This window comes from Stegostoma tigrinum, chromosome 27 (genome assembly GCF_030684315.1).
Source record: "Stegostoma tigrinum isolate sSteTig4 chromosome 27, sSteTig4.hap1, whole genome shotgun sequence".
NCBI classification, from domain to species: domain Eukaryota; kingdom Metazoa; phylum Chordata; class Chondrichthyes; order Orectolobiformes; family Stegostomatidae; genus Stegostoma; species Stegostoma tigrinum.
The window spans coordinates 50,063,095-50,080,270 of NC_081380.1; the positions used below are offsets into that span (position 1 = coordinate 50,063,095).

At 45.9% G+C, this 17,176-nt stretch overlaps 1 protein-coding gene across 2 annotated transcripts in view; it reads left to right on the forward strand.

Annotated features, from left to right (window-relative positions):
• Positions 1-17,176, forward strand: part of LOC125464461 (integrin alpha-E-like) — a 245,847-nt gene that overhangs the window by 212,573 nt on the left and 16,098 nt on the right. For both annotated transcript variants that reach the window (XM_059655494.1, XM_059655493.1), the window contains 2 exons: positions 6,418-6,525; positions 14,782-14,886. In XM_059655494.1, the coding sequence (XP_059511477.1) occupies positions 6,418-6,525; positions 14,782-14,886 (213 nt within the window). The remainder of the gene's footprint in view (positions 1-6,417; positions 6,526-14,781; positions 14,887-17,176) is intronic.

Here is a 17,176-nt window from a genome sequence, read left to right on the forward strand (position 1 = left end):
GTTAGTAGGTAGCTGGGGGTGCGGCTTGGGGTGGGAGGAAGGGATGGGTGAGAGGAAGAACCGGTTAGGGAGGCAGAGACAGGTTGGACTGGTTTTGGGATGCAGTGGGTGGGGGGGAAGACCAACCAGTCCAGCTCTTCCCCCCCACCCACTGCATCCCAAAACCAGTCCAACCTGTCTCTGCCTCCCTAACTGGTTCTTCCTCTCACCCATCCCTTCCTCCCACCCCAAGCCGCACCCCCAGCTACCTACTAACCTCATCCCACCTCCTTGATCTGTCCGTCTTCCCTGGACTGACCTATCCCCTCCCTACCTCCCCACCTACACTCTCTCCACCTATCTTCTTTACTCTCCATCTTCGGTCCGCCTCCCCCTCTCTCCCTATTTATTCCAGTTCCCTCTCCCCATCCCCCTCTCTGATGAAGGGTCTAGGCCCGAAACGTCAGCTTTTGTGCTCCTGAGATGCTGCTTGGCCTTCTGTGTTCATCCAGCCTCACATTTTATTAAACCAGAGACAACAACTCCGTTCATCCTAGCTCTAAGCTTCCATCCTAGCTCCCTGAATTTCTGCCTTAAATCCCCATCTCTCTTCCTCCCTATGTCGTTGGTGCTAATGTGGACCACAACTTGGAGCTGCTCCCCCTCCCCCTTAAGGATCCCAAAAACACGATCAGAGACATCACGCACCCTGGCACCTGGGAGGCAACATCAACCGTGAATCTCTCTCGTCCCCACAGAACCTCCTATCTGTCCCCCTAACTATGGAGTCCCCAATGACTAATGCTCTGCTCCTCTTCCCCCTTCCCTTCTGAGCAGCAGGGGCAGACTCTGTGCCAGAGACCTGTGCCCCATTGCTTTCCCCTGGTAAGTTGTCCACCCCAGCAGTATCCAAAACGGTATACTTATTGTTGAGGGGAATGGCCACAGGGGATCCCTGCACTGCCTGCTGGTTCCTTTCCGTCCCCTTTTCTTGTACCTGAGGAGTGACTACCTCCCTGTACTCCTCTCAATAACCCCCTCTGCCTCCCGAATGATCTGAAGTTCATCCAGCTCCAGCTCCAGTTCCCTAACGCGGTTTTCAAGGAGCTGGAGTTGGGTGCACTTCCCGCAGATGTAGCCAGCAGGGACACTTGTGGTGACCCTTACCTCCGACATTCTGCAGGAGGAACATTCAACTGCCCTGACCTCCATTCCCATTATTCTAAATTCCCAAAGAGACTGTTGAAAAATAAAGAATAAAAAATAAACTAGTTACCTTCTGTCGCACAGAGCCTTTTTTTTGGTTAGAGGAGGAGGACGGGTGGGAGACACTACCCGAGTCGTGTTTCGGGTAACACACAAACATATTAACTCACTTACTCAGCAGTCCCGTGTCCGCTCCTGCTTAGCGTACACTCCATCTATTCATGAGGTAAGTTTTTAAAACAGTGACTCACCTTCTCGGCAGCGACCTGGTCGACGCTCCTGCTCCTCCTACTGCTGAAACAAAAATGGAGACTGCTATGACTAAGCCAGTTTTGTATCCATCTAGCCAGCCCACCCCCAATCCCATGTGATTTTATTTTTATAACAGTCTGCACTCCTAGTAACGTTAGTAATAATTTCCATTGATGAAAACAAATGTGTGCAATATCACTGTAGTACAAGCCAGCAGGGAGGTAATATCACTGGAGTTGTAATCCAGAAGTACAAAATAATGCCCTTTGGACATGGATTTAAAATTCACTCCTTGCCCCTAAGCAGTTAGTTATTTAGTTTTTCCCCTTTTACTCATTAAGAGTGAGGTTGTATTTCCCCTCATTTTGTAGTCTCTGACTTTACAAGGAACATAGTAATGCTGCGTGAAGTAAAGCCAGAAATCGAGTTAATTCCATATATATGTAGCAAGGATCTTCCCACAGAAATATCTACTTACAAATATACTGGGAGATATAGAATCAAAACTGATAAGGAGATTATTCAATTAATAATGACCAAAACACAAAACAAGAAAGGAATTTCATCTTGAAAGTTTTTGTTTTTAAGATACAGTTTAAAAGTCCAAAGTCAAGGCTAGTTGAGTGGAATTTCCAGTGGATTGGTTAGATAGCATTTGGGGAGTTGTAGATAATTCCCTCACTTCTAAGAAATCCTTTCAAAAGTCTCCTGAGGAAGTGTTGCAGAAATGTGGATTCTATTTCACAATTTTGAAGAAAGCAGGGTTTAATTTTCAAAAGGGTCATGCCTGGTTTTTACAGGCAAGAAATATTTTCTTTGTAGCCCAGAGTGATGGTTGTTGATTATTCAGTAGAGGTTGATTAACTGTGGTGGTTTCTAGACTGTCTGCTATTTCAAAATTGTATGGTTTAAATGGGTGGATGGTTCCAGACTGCAGTTCCATGCGACCAAGCCTCCTGAAGGAGTTGCCATCAAGACAAAGGCTTGCATTGCAGTTAGTTACTTTTCTATGGTCTATTCCAGGGATTGAAACACAAGTCATGAACATATCTTCCTGTACAATGGGTATATCTTCTAATGCTCTTCTGTAAGGGTTTTTTTTCTTGGAGATTATCTTCTCTGTAGCAGATTATAGCCAAATTATTAGTCTTCCAGACTCATCGCTGCAGAAATTTGATGTTGATTGTTTGGCTGACATTGACTTTGCAGAGGTTTTCAGAAAGCTATTGCTAGGACAGTCACATCATTATAGCAGTGATCTTTGGTAGGTTATTTTTACAACAGTCACTATATATAATGTGGACATTGAATTTTACAGCATAGAAGGAAGCCGTTTGATCTGTCAGATCTTTACCAGCTCCCAAAAGACCTACCCAGTCTGTTCCACTCTAGCTCTATCTCAGTAGCCCTGGAAATTCATCACTTTCAAATATATATCCAGCTTCCTTTTGAAACCCCTGATGGAATTCACCTCCACCACTCTCCCAGGCAGTGAATTCCAAATCCTAATAATTCTCTGAATAAAGAAGTTTATCCATATCTCACTGCTAGCTCTCTTGCTGACAGTCTCAAAGTTGTGATTCTTACTTACTAACATATCAACGAGTCAAAACAGAATATCCTTCTTTGCCCTGTCCAAGGTATTCATCATTTTGAGCATCTCTATAATGTCACGTCTTAATTTTCTCTGCTCCATGGAGAATAAGCCCAAAGTCTCTAATCTTTCCTGATACCTAAAACCCTGATTATGTGGGGAAGAGAGAGGTTGGTTTAAGGTGCCAGAAAAGGGGATTGAAACAGAAAGTATAAAGATGCAAAATAAATTAGCAGGATTCCTGGTAGGAAAGGAAGAGTGTAATGAGATGAGAATGTCATCAGGAGAGGCATGTGGAGTGTTTGGGAATAAGGAAAGGATGAAAGGAGATTGGAGGGGAGAAAGAGTGAAGAGGTGGGAGGATAAACAGGGTCAATGGTGCAGGGAACTATTTGTAAGAAGGTGGGGGGTAGGCTTATACAATCTCAATATTTATCTTTCAATCAAAATCACAAGAACAGATCAACTGCTCATTACCTTATCATTGATTTAGAGATCATGCTATGTGCAAATTGGCTGCCAATTACCCTGCAACAGTGATTGCACTTCAAAAATACATCACTAACTGTAAAGCACTAGGGACCTTCTGGAATCATAAAATGTGAGATAAATCATGGCTTTCTTTATTTCTAATCTCATCTTAAATGTAGTTAATGCTATGCCCTCAACTGTCATATGTGAATCTAGTTGACACATCAGTGGTCAAAGTGAAAAATCCCCACTACCTCTTCTGGGGAAGCCCTGCTATTTTGTTACAAGTTTTCAAAATCATGAGTATATAGGAAGAAACTGTACACAGTTGTAAATGGATTGAGAACCAGAGGGCACAATTTTAAATCATTTTACAAAAGAGGCAAATACAGAGAGAGAAAATCTTTTTCACACCATGTGGTGGAACTTTATTCACTTGAGGTATTCAAGAGAGTACTGGATAGAACATAGAACATTACAGCACAGTACAGGCCCTTCAGCCCTCGATGTTGTGCTGACCTGTCATACCAATCTCAAGCCCACCTAACCTACACTATTCCATGTACGTCCATATGCTTATCCAATGACGACTTAAATGTACCTAAAGTTGGCGAATCTACTACCGTTGCAGGCAAAGCGTTCCATTCCCTTACTAGTCTGAGTAAAGAAACTACCTCTGACATCTGTCCTATATCTTTCACCCCTGAATTTAAAGCTATGCCCCCTCGTGCTGGCCGTCACCATCCGAGGAAAAAGGCTCTTCCTATCCACCCTATCTAATGCTCTGATTATTTTATATGTTTCAATTAAGTCAGCTTTCAACCTTCTTCTCTCTAATGAAAACCGCCTCAAGTCCCTCAGCCTTTCCTCGTAAGACCTTCCCTCCATACCAGGCAACATCCTAGTAAATCTCCTCTGCACCCTTTCCAAAGCTTCCACATCCTTCTTGTAATGCGGTGACCAGAACTGTACGCAATATTCCAAGCGCGGCCACGCCAGAGTTTTGTGCAGCTTCACCATAACCTCTTGGTTCCAGAACTCGATCCCTCTATTCATAAAAGCTAAAACACTGTATGCCTTCTTAACAGCCCTGTCAACCTGGGTGGTAACTTTCAAGGATCTGTGTACATGGACACCGAGATCTCTCTGCTCATCTACACTACTAAGAATCTTACCATTAGCCCAGTATTTTGCCAGCGAGTTTTGAGAAGATTTGTAGCTCAGGTTGAGGTTCTGGATGTGAGTTTGCTCGCTGAGCTGGAAGGTTAGTTTTCAGACGTTTCGTCACCATTCTAGGTAATATCATCAGTGAGCCTCCGACGAAGTGCTGGTATTATGCCCCGCTTTCTATTTATCTGGTTAGGGTTGGTGATGTCATTTCCTGCGTTGGTGATGTCATTTCCTGTTCTTTTTCTCAGGAACAACATCAGCAACAAACCCAAACAAACAGACAAAACGGGCTCAGAAACCATAACCACTCTCCCCTACATCAAAGACATTTCCGAAATGACTGCCAGACTACTCGGACCTCTTGGCATCAGGGTAGCCCACAAACCCACCAACACACTAAAACAGCTGCTAATGAACTTAAAAGATCCTATACAGACAACAAATAAAACGAACATCATCTACAAAATACCTTGCAAGAACTGTGACAAACACTACATTGGACAAACAGGCAGAAAGCTAGCCACCAGGATACATGAACATCAACTAGCCACAAAACGACATGACCCACTATCACTCGTATCCTTACATACAGATGAAGAAGGACACCACTTTGATTGGGACAACGCATCCATCCTAGGACAAGCCAAACAGAGACACGCACGAGAATTCCTAGAAGCATGGCATTCTAACCGGAATTCCATCAACAAACACATTGATTTGGAGCCAATCTACCATCCCCTGAGAAAAAGAATCGGAAATGACATCACCAACGCAGGAAATGACATCACCAACCCTAATCAGATAAATAGAAAGCGGGACATAACGCCAGCGCTTCGTCAGAGGCTCACTGATGATGTTAGCTAGAATGGTGATGAAATGTCTGAAAACTAACCTTCCAGCTCAGCGAGCAAACTCACATCCAGTATTTTGCCTCCCGGTTACTCCTACCAAAGTGCATCACCTCACACTTGTCCACATTAAACTCCATTTGCCACCTCTCAGCCCAGCTCTGCAGCTTATCTATGTCTCTCAGTAACCTGCAACATCCTTCGTCACTATCCACAACTCCACCGACCTTAGTGTCATCTGCCAATTTACTAACCCATCCTTCTACGCCCTCATCCAGGTCATTTATAAAAATGACAAACAGCAGTGGACCCAACACCGCCCTTGTTGTACACCACTAGTAACTGGTCTCCAGGATGAACATTTCCCATCAACTACCACCCTCTGTCTTCTTTCAGTAAGCCAATTTCCGATCCAACCTGCTATATCTCCCACAATTCCATTCCTCCGCATTTAGTGCAATATTGATTACTTAAATAAAAGATAACACAGAAGGTTATTGGGAAAAGGCAGGAGATTGGCACCAAGTTAAAATGTTCAAAGGGCTATGCAGGCATTGTGGATTGAATACTTCCTTGTGCTCTGTAACAGTTTGGAGATTCTGTATACCACAAGCTAATCAGCTAGTGGTGAGTCCTCCAGTGAGCCTGGAATCAAGATTCTGGGACTGAAGTCTTTGCTATTTGGAACTGCCAAATAACAAGAGACCATATCTCTTCTGCTTAGCTGTGTCACAAAGCAGGCCATGGGTGCTGGAGGCAGACTAGTGCCCCAGGTTTGAGGAGTGATCCAAGAATTAACAAAATAAATGCTCCACTTGAAGAGTTGGCAATAGCCCAATTGCTTATTTCTATGGACTTGTCATTTATGAGTTCTATTTATATTTTGGTCTTTCATAGGACTGTGACATGCAGGAATGTGAATGTCAATATTTTCGGTGTGAACTCAAAGCAGCAAAACAAGACATTGATCTAACAGCACGGTTGGTAGTGAGCAATTTAAAACAGGTAAAATTTGAATTAATTTATGACACAAAATACCAGAATCTCTCTTCATTTTAACTATCTAATCCATTTTCTAACTTTATTTTTATCACAAGCCTTAGAATCCAGCACTGAATGTGCTGACTACTCCAGGACAGTATTTAGTACTAATTATGGGAGACACTGTGAGACAGTTATCCAGTACTGAATATGTCACATACTGTAGTACAAGTTGCGTGTATAGGACATTCTTGTGCAGGAACCAGCACTAGGAGGTCTGGTACAATTGCCTAGCCCTCCATGGGTGGAGGTAGCTATTACGAGGGAGCATAGTTTTAGAGCGAGTGGAGGTAGATATATGGGAGACGTCAGAGGTAAGTTCTTTACTCAGAGAGTGGTCGGAGCATTGAATGCCTAGCTGGAGAGGGTAGTGGAGTTGGCCTTATTAGGGGCATTTCAGTGGCTATTAGATAGGCATATGGATGATAGTATAAGGTAGGAATGGAGGTTAGGTAGACCTTAGGTTTAGGGTAAAACCTCGGCACAACATTATGGGCCAAAGGACTTGTACTGTGCTGTACTGTTCTATGTTCTATGTGGGGGACACTATCGAACATGTTAACAGTGAGGCCTTCAGCAATGGTAATGCCTTTGAATGTCAGGGAACGATGGTTAGATCGTCAGTTGTTCGGGATGGTCATTGCCTGGCATTTGTGTGGTGTGACTGTTGCCTACCATTTGTCAGCCCAACCTGGATATTGTCCAGATCTTGCAGTGTCTGGATATTGTTTCAGTATCTGATGAGTTGTGAATTGCACTGAGCGTAATGCAATCAATAGTAAACATCCCCACTTTGACATTACGATGGAGGTATTGTCATTAATGAAGCAGTTTATGTGATTGAGCTTAGAACAATACCCTGAGGCACAAGGAATCTTGTGGTGAAGTGACACTGTCCTTGCCTCTGAGCCAGGAAAAACCAAGTTCAATGCTATCTGTTTCAGAGGTGTGTCATAACATCTTTGAACAGAGATAATGGGAACTGCAGATGCTGGAGATTCCAAGATAATAAAATGTGAGGCTGGATGAACACAGCAGGCCAAGCAGCATCTCAGGAGCACAAAAGCTGACGTTTCGGGCCTAGACCCTTCATCAGAGAGGGGGATGGGGGGAGGGAACTGGAATAAATAGGGAGAGAGGGGGAGGCGGACCGAAGATGGAGAGTAAAGAAGATAGGTGGAGAGAGTGTAGGTGGGGAGGTAGGGAGGGGATAGGTCAGTCCAGGGAAGACGGACAGGTCAAGGAGGTGGGATGAGGTTAGTAGGTAGCTGGGGGTGCGGCTTGGGGTGGGAGGAAGGGATTGGTGAGAGGAAGAACCGGTTAGGGAGGCAGAGACAGGTTGGACTGGTTTTGGGATGCAGTGGGTGGGGGGGAAGAGCTGGGCTGGTTGTGTGGTGCAGTGGGGGGAGGGGACGAACTGGGCTGGTTGAGGGATGCAGTAGGGGAAGGGGAGATTTTGAAACTGGTGAAGTCCACATTGATACCATATGGCTGCAGGGTTCCCAGGCGGAATATGAGTTGCTGTTCCTGCAACCTTCGGGTGGCATCATTGTGGCAGTGCAGGAGGCCCATGATGGACATGTCATCAAGAGAATGGGAGGGGGAGTGGAAATGGTTTGCGACTGGGAGGTGCAGTTGTTTGTTGCGAACTGAGCGGAGGTGTTCTGCAAAGCGGTCCCCAAGCCTCTGCTTGGTTTCCCCAATGTAGGGGAAGCCGCACCGGGTACAGTGGATGCAGTATACCACATTGGCAGATGTGCAGGTGAATCTCTGCTTGATGTGGAATGTCATCTTGGGGCCTGGGATGGGGGTGAGGGAGGAGGTGTGGGGACAAGTGTAGCATTTCCTGCGGTTGCAGGGGAAGGTGCCGGGTGTGGTGGGGTTGGAGGGCAGTGTGGAGCGAACAAGGGAGTCACGGAGAGAGTGGTCTCTCCGGAAAGCAGACAGGGGTGGGGATGGAAAAATGTCTTGGGTGGTGGGGTCGGATTGTAAATGGCGGAAGTGTCGGAGGATAATGCGTTGTATCCGGAGGTTGGTAGGGTGGTGTGTGAGAACGAGGGGGATCCTCTTGGGGCGGTTGTGGCGGGGGCGGAGTGTGAGGGATGTGTCGCGGGAAATGCGGGAGACGCGGTCAAGGGCGTTCTCGATCACCGTGGGGGGAAAGTTGCGGTCCTTAAAGAACTTGGACATCTGGGATGTGCGGGAGTGGAATGTCTTGTCGTGGGAGCAGATGCGGCGGAGGCGGAGGAATTGGGAATAGGGGATGGAATTTTTGCAGGAGGGTGGGTGGGAGGAGGTGTATTCTAGGTAGCTGTGGGAGTCGGTGGGCTTGAAATGGACATCGGTTACAAGCTGGTTGCCTGAGATGGAGACTGAGAGGTCCAGGAAGGTGAGGGATGTGCTGGAGATGGCCCAGGTGAACTGAAGGTTGGGGTGGAAGGTGTTGGTGAAGTGGATGAACTGTTCGAGCTCCTCTGGGGAGCAAGAGGCGGCGCCGATACAGTCATCAATGTACCGGAGGAAGAGGTGGGGTTTGGGGCCTGTGTAGGTGCGGAAGAGGGACTGTTCCACGTAACCTACAAAGAGGCAGGCATAGCTGGGGCCCATGCGGGTGCCCATGGCCACTCCCTTAGTCTGTAGGAAGTGGGAGGAGTCAAAAGAGAAGTTGTTGAGGGTGAGGACGAGTTCAGCTAGGCGGATGAGAGTGTCGGTGGAGGGGGACTGGTCGGGCCTGCGGGATAGGAAGAAACGGAGGGCCTTGAGGCCATCTCCATGCGGAATGCAGGTGTACAGGGACTGGACGTCCATGGTGAATATGAGGTGTTGGGGGCCAGGGAATTGGAAGTCCTGGAGGAGGTGGAGGGCGTGAGTGGTGTCACGGACGTAGGTGGGGAGTTCCTGGACCAAAGGGGAGAAAATGGAGTCCAGATAGGTGGAGATGAGTTCGGTGGGGCAGGAGCAGGCTGAGACGATGGGTCGACCAGGGCAGGCAGGTTTGTGGATTTTGGGAAGGAGATAGAAACGGGCCGTGCGGGGTTGGGGAACAATGAGGTTGGAGGCTGTGGGTGGGAGGTCCCCTGAGGTGATGAGGTCGTGAATGGTGTTGGAGATGATGGCTTGGTGCTCGGGTGTGGGGTCATGATCGAGGAGGCGGTAGGAGGTGGTGTCGGAGAGTTGGCGTCTGGCCTCGGCGATGTAGAGGTCAGTGCGCCATACTACCACTGCGCCACCCTTGTCTGCGGGTTTGATGGTGAGGTTGGGGTTGGAGCGGAGGGAGCGGAGGGCTGCCCGTTCTGCGGGGGAGAGGTTGGAGTGGGTGAGAGGGGTGGAGAGGTTGAGGCGGTTGATGTCTCGACGGCAGTTGGAGATGAAGAGGTCGAGGGAGGGTAGGAGGCCTGGGGGTGGTGTCCAGGAGGAGGACTTGTGTTGGAAGCGGGTGAAGGGGTCAGTGGAAGGAGGGTTGGGTTCCCGGTTGAAGAAGTAGGCATGGAGGCGAAGACGGCGGAAAAACTGCTCTATGTCGGACCGTGACTGGTATTCGTTGATGTGTGGTTGTAGGGGGACAAAGGTGAGCCCCTTGCTAAGGAACAGCAACTCATATTCCGCCTGGGAACCCTGCAGCCATATGGTATCAATGTGGACTTCACCAGTTTCAAAATCTCCCCTTCCCCTACTGCATCCCTCAACCAGCCCAGTTCGTCCCCTCCCCCCACTGCACCACACAACCAGCCCAGCTCTTCCCCCCCACCCACTGCACCCCAAAACCAGTCCAACCTGTCTCTGCCTCCCTAACCGGTTCTTCCTCTCACCCATCCCTTCCTCCCACCCCAAGCCGCACCCCCAGCTACCTACTAACCTCATCCCACCTCCTTGACCTGTCCGTCTTCCCTGGACTGACCTATCCCCTCCCTACCTCCCCACCTACACTCTCTCCACCTATCTTCTTTACTCTCCATCTTCGGTCCGCCTCCCCCTCTCTCCCTATTTATTCCAGTTCCCTCCCCCCATCCCCCTCTCTGATGAAGGGTCTAGGCCCGAAACGTCAGCTTTTGTGCTCCTGAGATGCTGCTTGGCCTGCTGTGTTCATCCAGCCTCACATTTTATTATCTTTGAACAGGCTGATTACAAAATATCTACCCTAAGGAACACCTACTGAGATAACCTGGAGCTGAGATGACTGACCTCCAACATCTACAGCCATCTGTCTATGTGCCAGGTATAAATAACTAGCAAGAGCTTTCCCTCATATTTTCATTGACTCTAGTTTTGCAAGGGACCTTTGAAGTCAAACTTTGTAAAATATAGCCAAATTATAAAGGGCTGACACTCTCACCTCATCTCTGGAACTCAGCTCTTTTGCCCATGTTTGAACCAAGGCTAAAATAAAGTCAGGAGCTGAATGACCCTGGCAGAACACGAAATGAATATTAGTGAGCAAGTTATTACTAAGCAAGTGCTGCTTGATATCATTGTTGAACCATGGTAATGATCAGGGATTTAGAAGGAGCTGCCTAAGGAGTTTTGGTAAAGATCACATACTTGGCCTCTGCCTCATAGAGGGTGGACAGGCTTTGGGGAGTCAGGAATGAGCTAAGCACTGCTACATTCTCAGCCTCTGACCTGCTCTGACCCACAGTATTTATATGGCTAGCTCAGGTTCTTGTCAATAGTAACCTCCAGCTTTCTAGCGTTTTGCTGAAGATCAAGAGTAGACTGAAGGGGCAGTAATTGGCTAGTTTGGATTTGTCCTGATTTTTCTGTACAGGACTGATGTAGGCAATTTATTATATCTTCAAGTAGATGCCAGTATTGTAGCTGTACTAGAACAGCTTGGCTAGGGGAGCACAAGTCTTCATACTGTTGCTGGAATGTTGTCAGGTCTCATAGTCGTTGTAGTTTTGAGTATCTCCAGCTATTTCCTGATGTCATGTGACATGAATCGAATTGCCTGAAGACTGACCTTTGCAATGTTGGGACCCTCTAGAAGAAGCTGAGACGAATTTCTTTTTGGCATTTTTCTGAAGATTGTGGCGAATGCTCAAGTTTTATCTTTTGGATTAGAGTCCTGTACTATTCCATCATTGACAGTAGGGATATCAGTGGAACTTCCTCCTCCACTCAATTATTTAATTCTCCACTACCATTCCAAAAGGGATGTGACTGCAGTCTTAGATCTATTCCTGTGGAATCACATTGTTCTATCTAATACTCGTACGTTTACTGTATCGACCTTGCAAAACTGGTGTCTATGGGAATCAGTGGGAAAATTCTCTACTAGTTTGAGTTATAACTAGCTCAAATGAAGTTTGAAGAAAAAAACTAACCGCCCCTCTCAATGTTCTACATTCATCATTGAATCCACCACTATCAATGTCTTGGGTGTTATCATTGATTAAAAACAGAACTCGGCAAGTCGTATGGCACAGAGGCTATCACTGCTGCCTTACAGCACCAGGGCTGTGGGTTCAATTCCACCCTTGGACAACCTTCTGTGTGGAGTTTGCACGTTCCTCCCGTGTCGGTGGGTGTTTCCAGTGGGCGCTCTGGTTTCCTCCCACAACCTAAACACGGACAGACTAGATGGATTAGCCATGTGAAGTGCAGGTTTACAGGGTTGGGTAGGGGATGGATCTGTGTGGGCTGGTCTTCGGAGGGCTGACTGGATGGGCTGAATGACCTGCTTGAACACTGTCGGGATTTTATGATTCTATATAAATACAGTGCTTCAACAGCTAGTTCGAAGCTGAGAAATCTGACTCCATGATGCCAGTCCACCACCTATGATGCATAAGTTAAGAGTCTAATACTCCCCCTTTGCCTGAACAGGTGCAGATCCAACAACAATGAATGAGCTTCTTCATCCTGAACAGTACAGCACAGTAACAGACCCTTCTGCGCATTATGCCTTTGCCAACCATAATGCCATTCTAAACTAATTCCATCAGCTTGCCCCATGGTCCATAACCCTCTACTCTCTGCCTGTCTAAATGCGTTATAAACATTGCTTTTGCATCTGTTTCTACCACCTCCCCTGTCAGCACATTTCCAGGTAATTACCACCTTCTGTGCAAAAACCTTTCCCCCTCTCAACTTAAACCTATGGTCCCTAATATTTAACATTTACATCCTGGGAAAAAGACTGACTATCCACCTTATGCATGCCTCTCATAATTTTATATCCTTCAATCAGGTTGCCCCTCAGTCTCTGATGCTCAGGTGAAAACAATTGAAGTTTGGATAAAGTAGCTTGCTTGATTGGCACCACATTCACTGCTTTCAGCATTCACTCTCTTCTCCACCAATGCACAGTGATAAATATATATAACGTCCTCAAGATACTCTGCAGTAACTAACACAGGGAACACCTTCCAAACCTGTAACCTCTACACCTTGAAGTGCAAGTGCATGCATAGAAAAGCCACAATTTTGAGTTCCCCTGCAAGCCCCACACCATCCTGACTTGGAACTATATTGCCATTCCTTCACTGTCACCATGTCAAAATGTCAGGCCTCTTTCCCTTTTCTGTGGATCTCCCTACACCCAAATGATTGCAGCAATCTTAGAAAGCAGCTCACTACCACCTTCTCCATGGCATTTAAGAACTGACAAGGAATACCGGCCCAGCTAGTGATGCTCAAATCCCATGAAGAAATCAAAAAGTTAAAAGTAATGGGAAGTACCCTTCCTTCTCTACCTGATCAAAACCTGTAATTTTGTATGCCTCCATAATTGCACCTCGGGATCCTTTGCTCCAAGCAGAACAACCCCAGTCAATACAATGTGCAGCTGAAGGAACAGCAGGTCAGGCAGCATCAGAGGAGCAGGAAAGTCAATGTTTTGGATTGGGGCACTTCATCAGAATGTCCTGATGAAGGGTCCTGACCCAAAAGATTAACTTTCCTGCTTCTCTGATGCTGCCAGAGATAACGGGAACTGCAGATGCTGGAGAATCCGAGATAACGAAGTGTGAAGCTGGATGAACACAGCAGGCCAAGCAGCATCTTAGGAGCACAAAAGCTGACGTTTCAGGCCTAGACCCTCTCTGATGAAGGGTCTAGGCCCAAAACGTCCGCTTTTGTTCTCCTAAGATGCTGCTTGGCCTGCTGTGTTCATCCAGCATCACACTTTGTTATCTCTGATGCTGCCTGCAGTGTTACTTCAGCTCCATACTGCATTGACTCTGACACAAGTATTTGCAGTTCTTGCTATCTCAGATCCAACATTTCCAAACTAAGTTTATAATGAAAACTGTTAGAGTCTTAAACTACCAGTATTTAGTGTTGAACACTGATACAAGTATCCAGCAGTGAGTGTCAGAATTAAAAATGCAGGTCTCTTTATGACTCAAGCAGAAAGCAGATGATGCTCGTAGGACTTTGTGGAAAACTTTCAGCTTTTAAACACAGTGGGGTGGTGTCTTCTGGACAGGACAGGCAAAAGCCCAGAAAGGAAAGGTGGAAACTGATGTTTGCACTTAGTGATAGATTTATATTAAAACCCCTGTGAATTTTTGAGGTCTTTAAATGCTAATTGAAAATATGAATATAGGTATATGAATCACTGAGTGCAATCGCACATGTTCTCAGTACAGGGCATGTAGGTACTATGTTACAGATGTCCAGTACCCAATGCTTTTAATTATAATTCAGATTTCTAGTACTGTGTACACAGGCATTATGGTACACATATCCATTAGGGAGTGCAATACCATAGTACAGGTACCTAAAACTGGGCAGTTTTGTACATGAATCTAATATGGAGTATGAGGGACATTTTTCCTAAAAGTATCAAATGGTGATTGCCCTTGGTCTTATGATGCAGACATCCAGCACTGGGTGTGGGTGTAGTACAGTATGGGATTCTAAATCTTGGTGTGCATTTTACAGTGGCTGTAGTATCCAAAACTGCACAAAGTTCAACAAATACAAAGTACTGAATGCTGGTGACACTTTTGTACAAATATCCACTCATGAGTGTTAGCTACGTTATGCTAGGTGTCATAGATTTGTACATTCTTTCCTTTTTCTTTGCTGTTGCTTTGAATCTGACCTGAATGGAACACGTCAACCAGCGAGAAGATTGTGATTTAAGTTAAATGTGGTTGAAGTTGTTGTATGTTGCTATGGTGAAGTCAAATTTGATATTATATTTTATGTTGTACTAATTATTTTAACTCTCAAATGTTTGACTCTTCTTCATATTTACCTTTCCCTCTTCAGCTTGTGAAGGGCAGGGCTAATATTGTGATCTCAGGAATTGTTGCCTTTGATGAGAATCTATATCAGGAAACATCTGATGCTAAAGATATACAGCACAGTGTTAAGGTAAAGCACAAAATCCATTTACTCCACAACCTGCACTTAACTATATTGACGTGAACTTTTTAATGTACCTGATGCAGAAATAAGGTGATGATATAAAATGAAGAACTGTGGTTGCTGGAGATCTGAAAGAAAACAGAAACTGCTGAAGCAACTCAGTAGATCTGGCAGTATCTGTGGTGAGAAAACAGAATTAGAGTTTTGAGCCCAGTGATCAGAACTATCAGAACTGATAGTGGCTGGGGTAAAACGGCAGTTATGTTGATGAGGTGGGAATGGGGGAGGAGGGGAAAGCGTGGAGAGGAGAAAGACGTGAGTGGGTAGGTGGATAGAAGCCCAGACAGAAAGAAAGAAGAAAAGTTAAGCAGACAGAAGGATTGTTGACATTAAACCAGGGAAGAAGAAAAAGCCAGGGGACTATGAATGGATGGGTAAAAGGAGGTGTTCATGCTCTAAAATTATTGAACCAATATTGAACCCTGAAGGCTGTAAGTATCCCAAGCAGAAAATGAAATGTTCTTTCAGCTTGCATTGAGCCTCGTTGGAGCACTGCAGCCGACCACAAGATGCTGACAAAGTGATCGTGCTTTCCCAATTTCCCCCTTAATGCATGCATGGAGACTTAGAGGAACTGACTTGTGAGGGGCTTGCCTGGGGACATACATGTCATACAGCTTCATAGCTTAGAAGGAACATCCCTCTCCGACCTAGAAACCCCATTCCCATTCTCCAATTCCCACCCTTTCAGCTCTGTTGTATCCAAAGACCTAGATATATGCAAAAATATTCCCTTCTTGACTTTTAGCATATCTGCAAAATATGGTGAAAATATGTGGGAGTGACAGTGGATCCATGGTTAGCAGAGAAGGATGAGGGGTTCCTGATAGGTGAGTATAAGATTATGAGGCGCATGGACAGGGTGAACAGAAAACAGCTGTTCCCCTTAGTCAAAGGAGCAACAATGAGGGGGCATAATCTTAAAGTGAAAGGAGTTTTAAGGAGATTTAAGGGTAAGCCTTTTTACTCAGAGTGGTGGCCAAATGAAATGCACTGACTGGGAGGGGAGTTGAAGTGGGAAACTTTACACCCATTAAAAAGTACTTGGATAAGCACTGAAATGTCATAACATTCAATGAGCTTAGTACAGGAAAATGGGATTAGTGTAGGTAGTAGATAACACAGTGTGGAGCAGGAGGAACACAGCAGGCCAGGCAGCATCAGAGGAACAGAAAAGTTGACATTTCGGGTTGGGACCCTTCTTCAGAAATGGGGTTTTATGGATCCTGCAAAGAATGAAAAACAGAAGTCCTTTGCAGGTCTGGGAGAGGGAGGCTCTGAGCTGGGGTAGGCCTGGGGTAGTGTAGGTAGTAGTATGTTTTTGGCGGTACAGACTGAATTGGCTGAAGGACTAATTCTGTACTCAATGATTTTAGAGAGTGAGTTAAAGATCACTGATTTCAGGTATTGCATTGTTGGAATGAAGAATGAGGCAAGATGGATTGGAACATCGACTGCATCCTCATTAGCATGGCAGCATATAACCTGCACTTGTTTTATGCATCAGCAATTAGCTCAGTTAGTTAGGAATTCCACAGACTTGGGCATTGCTGATCTTTGTCTCTCTTCCCTGGAAAATAGCCCCTTTAAAACACATTTTTTTCTGATAAAAGCTGAATAACTTCAGCAAGGCATTTGATAAGGTTCCCCACGGCAGGGTCATTCATAAAGTGAGGAGGTATGGGATACAGGGTGATTTGGCTGTCTGGATTCAGAGTTGGTTGGCTGACAGGAGGCAGAGAGTGGTTGTAGATGGTAAGTATTCTGCCTGGGGCTCAGTGCTGAGTGGTGTCCCACAGGGCTCTGTTCTTGGGCCTCTGCTCTTTGTAGTTTTTATAAATGACTTGGATGAGGAGGTTGGGGGGGGGGGGGGTTAGTATGTTTGCCGATGACACAAAGGTTGGAGGTGCCGTTGATAGTATCGAGGGCTATTGCAGGCTTCAGCGCGACATTGACAGAATGCAGAGCTGGGCTGAGAAATGGCAGATGGAGTTCAACCTGGATAAGTGCAAAGTGATGCATTTTGGAAGGTCGAATTTAAATGCTGAATATAGGATTAAAGGCAGGATTCTCGGCAGTGTGGAGGAACAGCAGGATCTTGGTGTTCAAGTGCGTAGCTCCCTCAAAGTTGCCACTCAAGTGGAGAAGGTTGTTAAGAAAGCATATGGTGTTTTGGCTTTCATTAACAGGGGGATTGAGTTTAAGAGCTGCGAGGTTATGCTGCAGCTCTACAAAA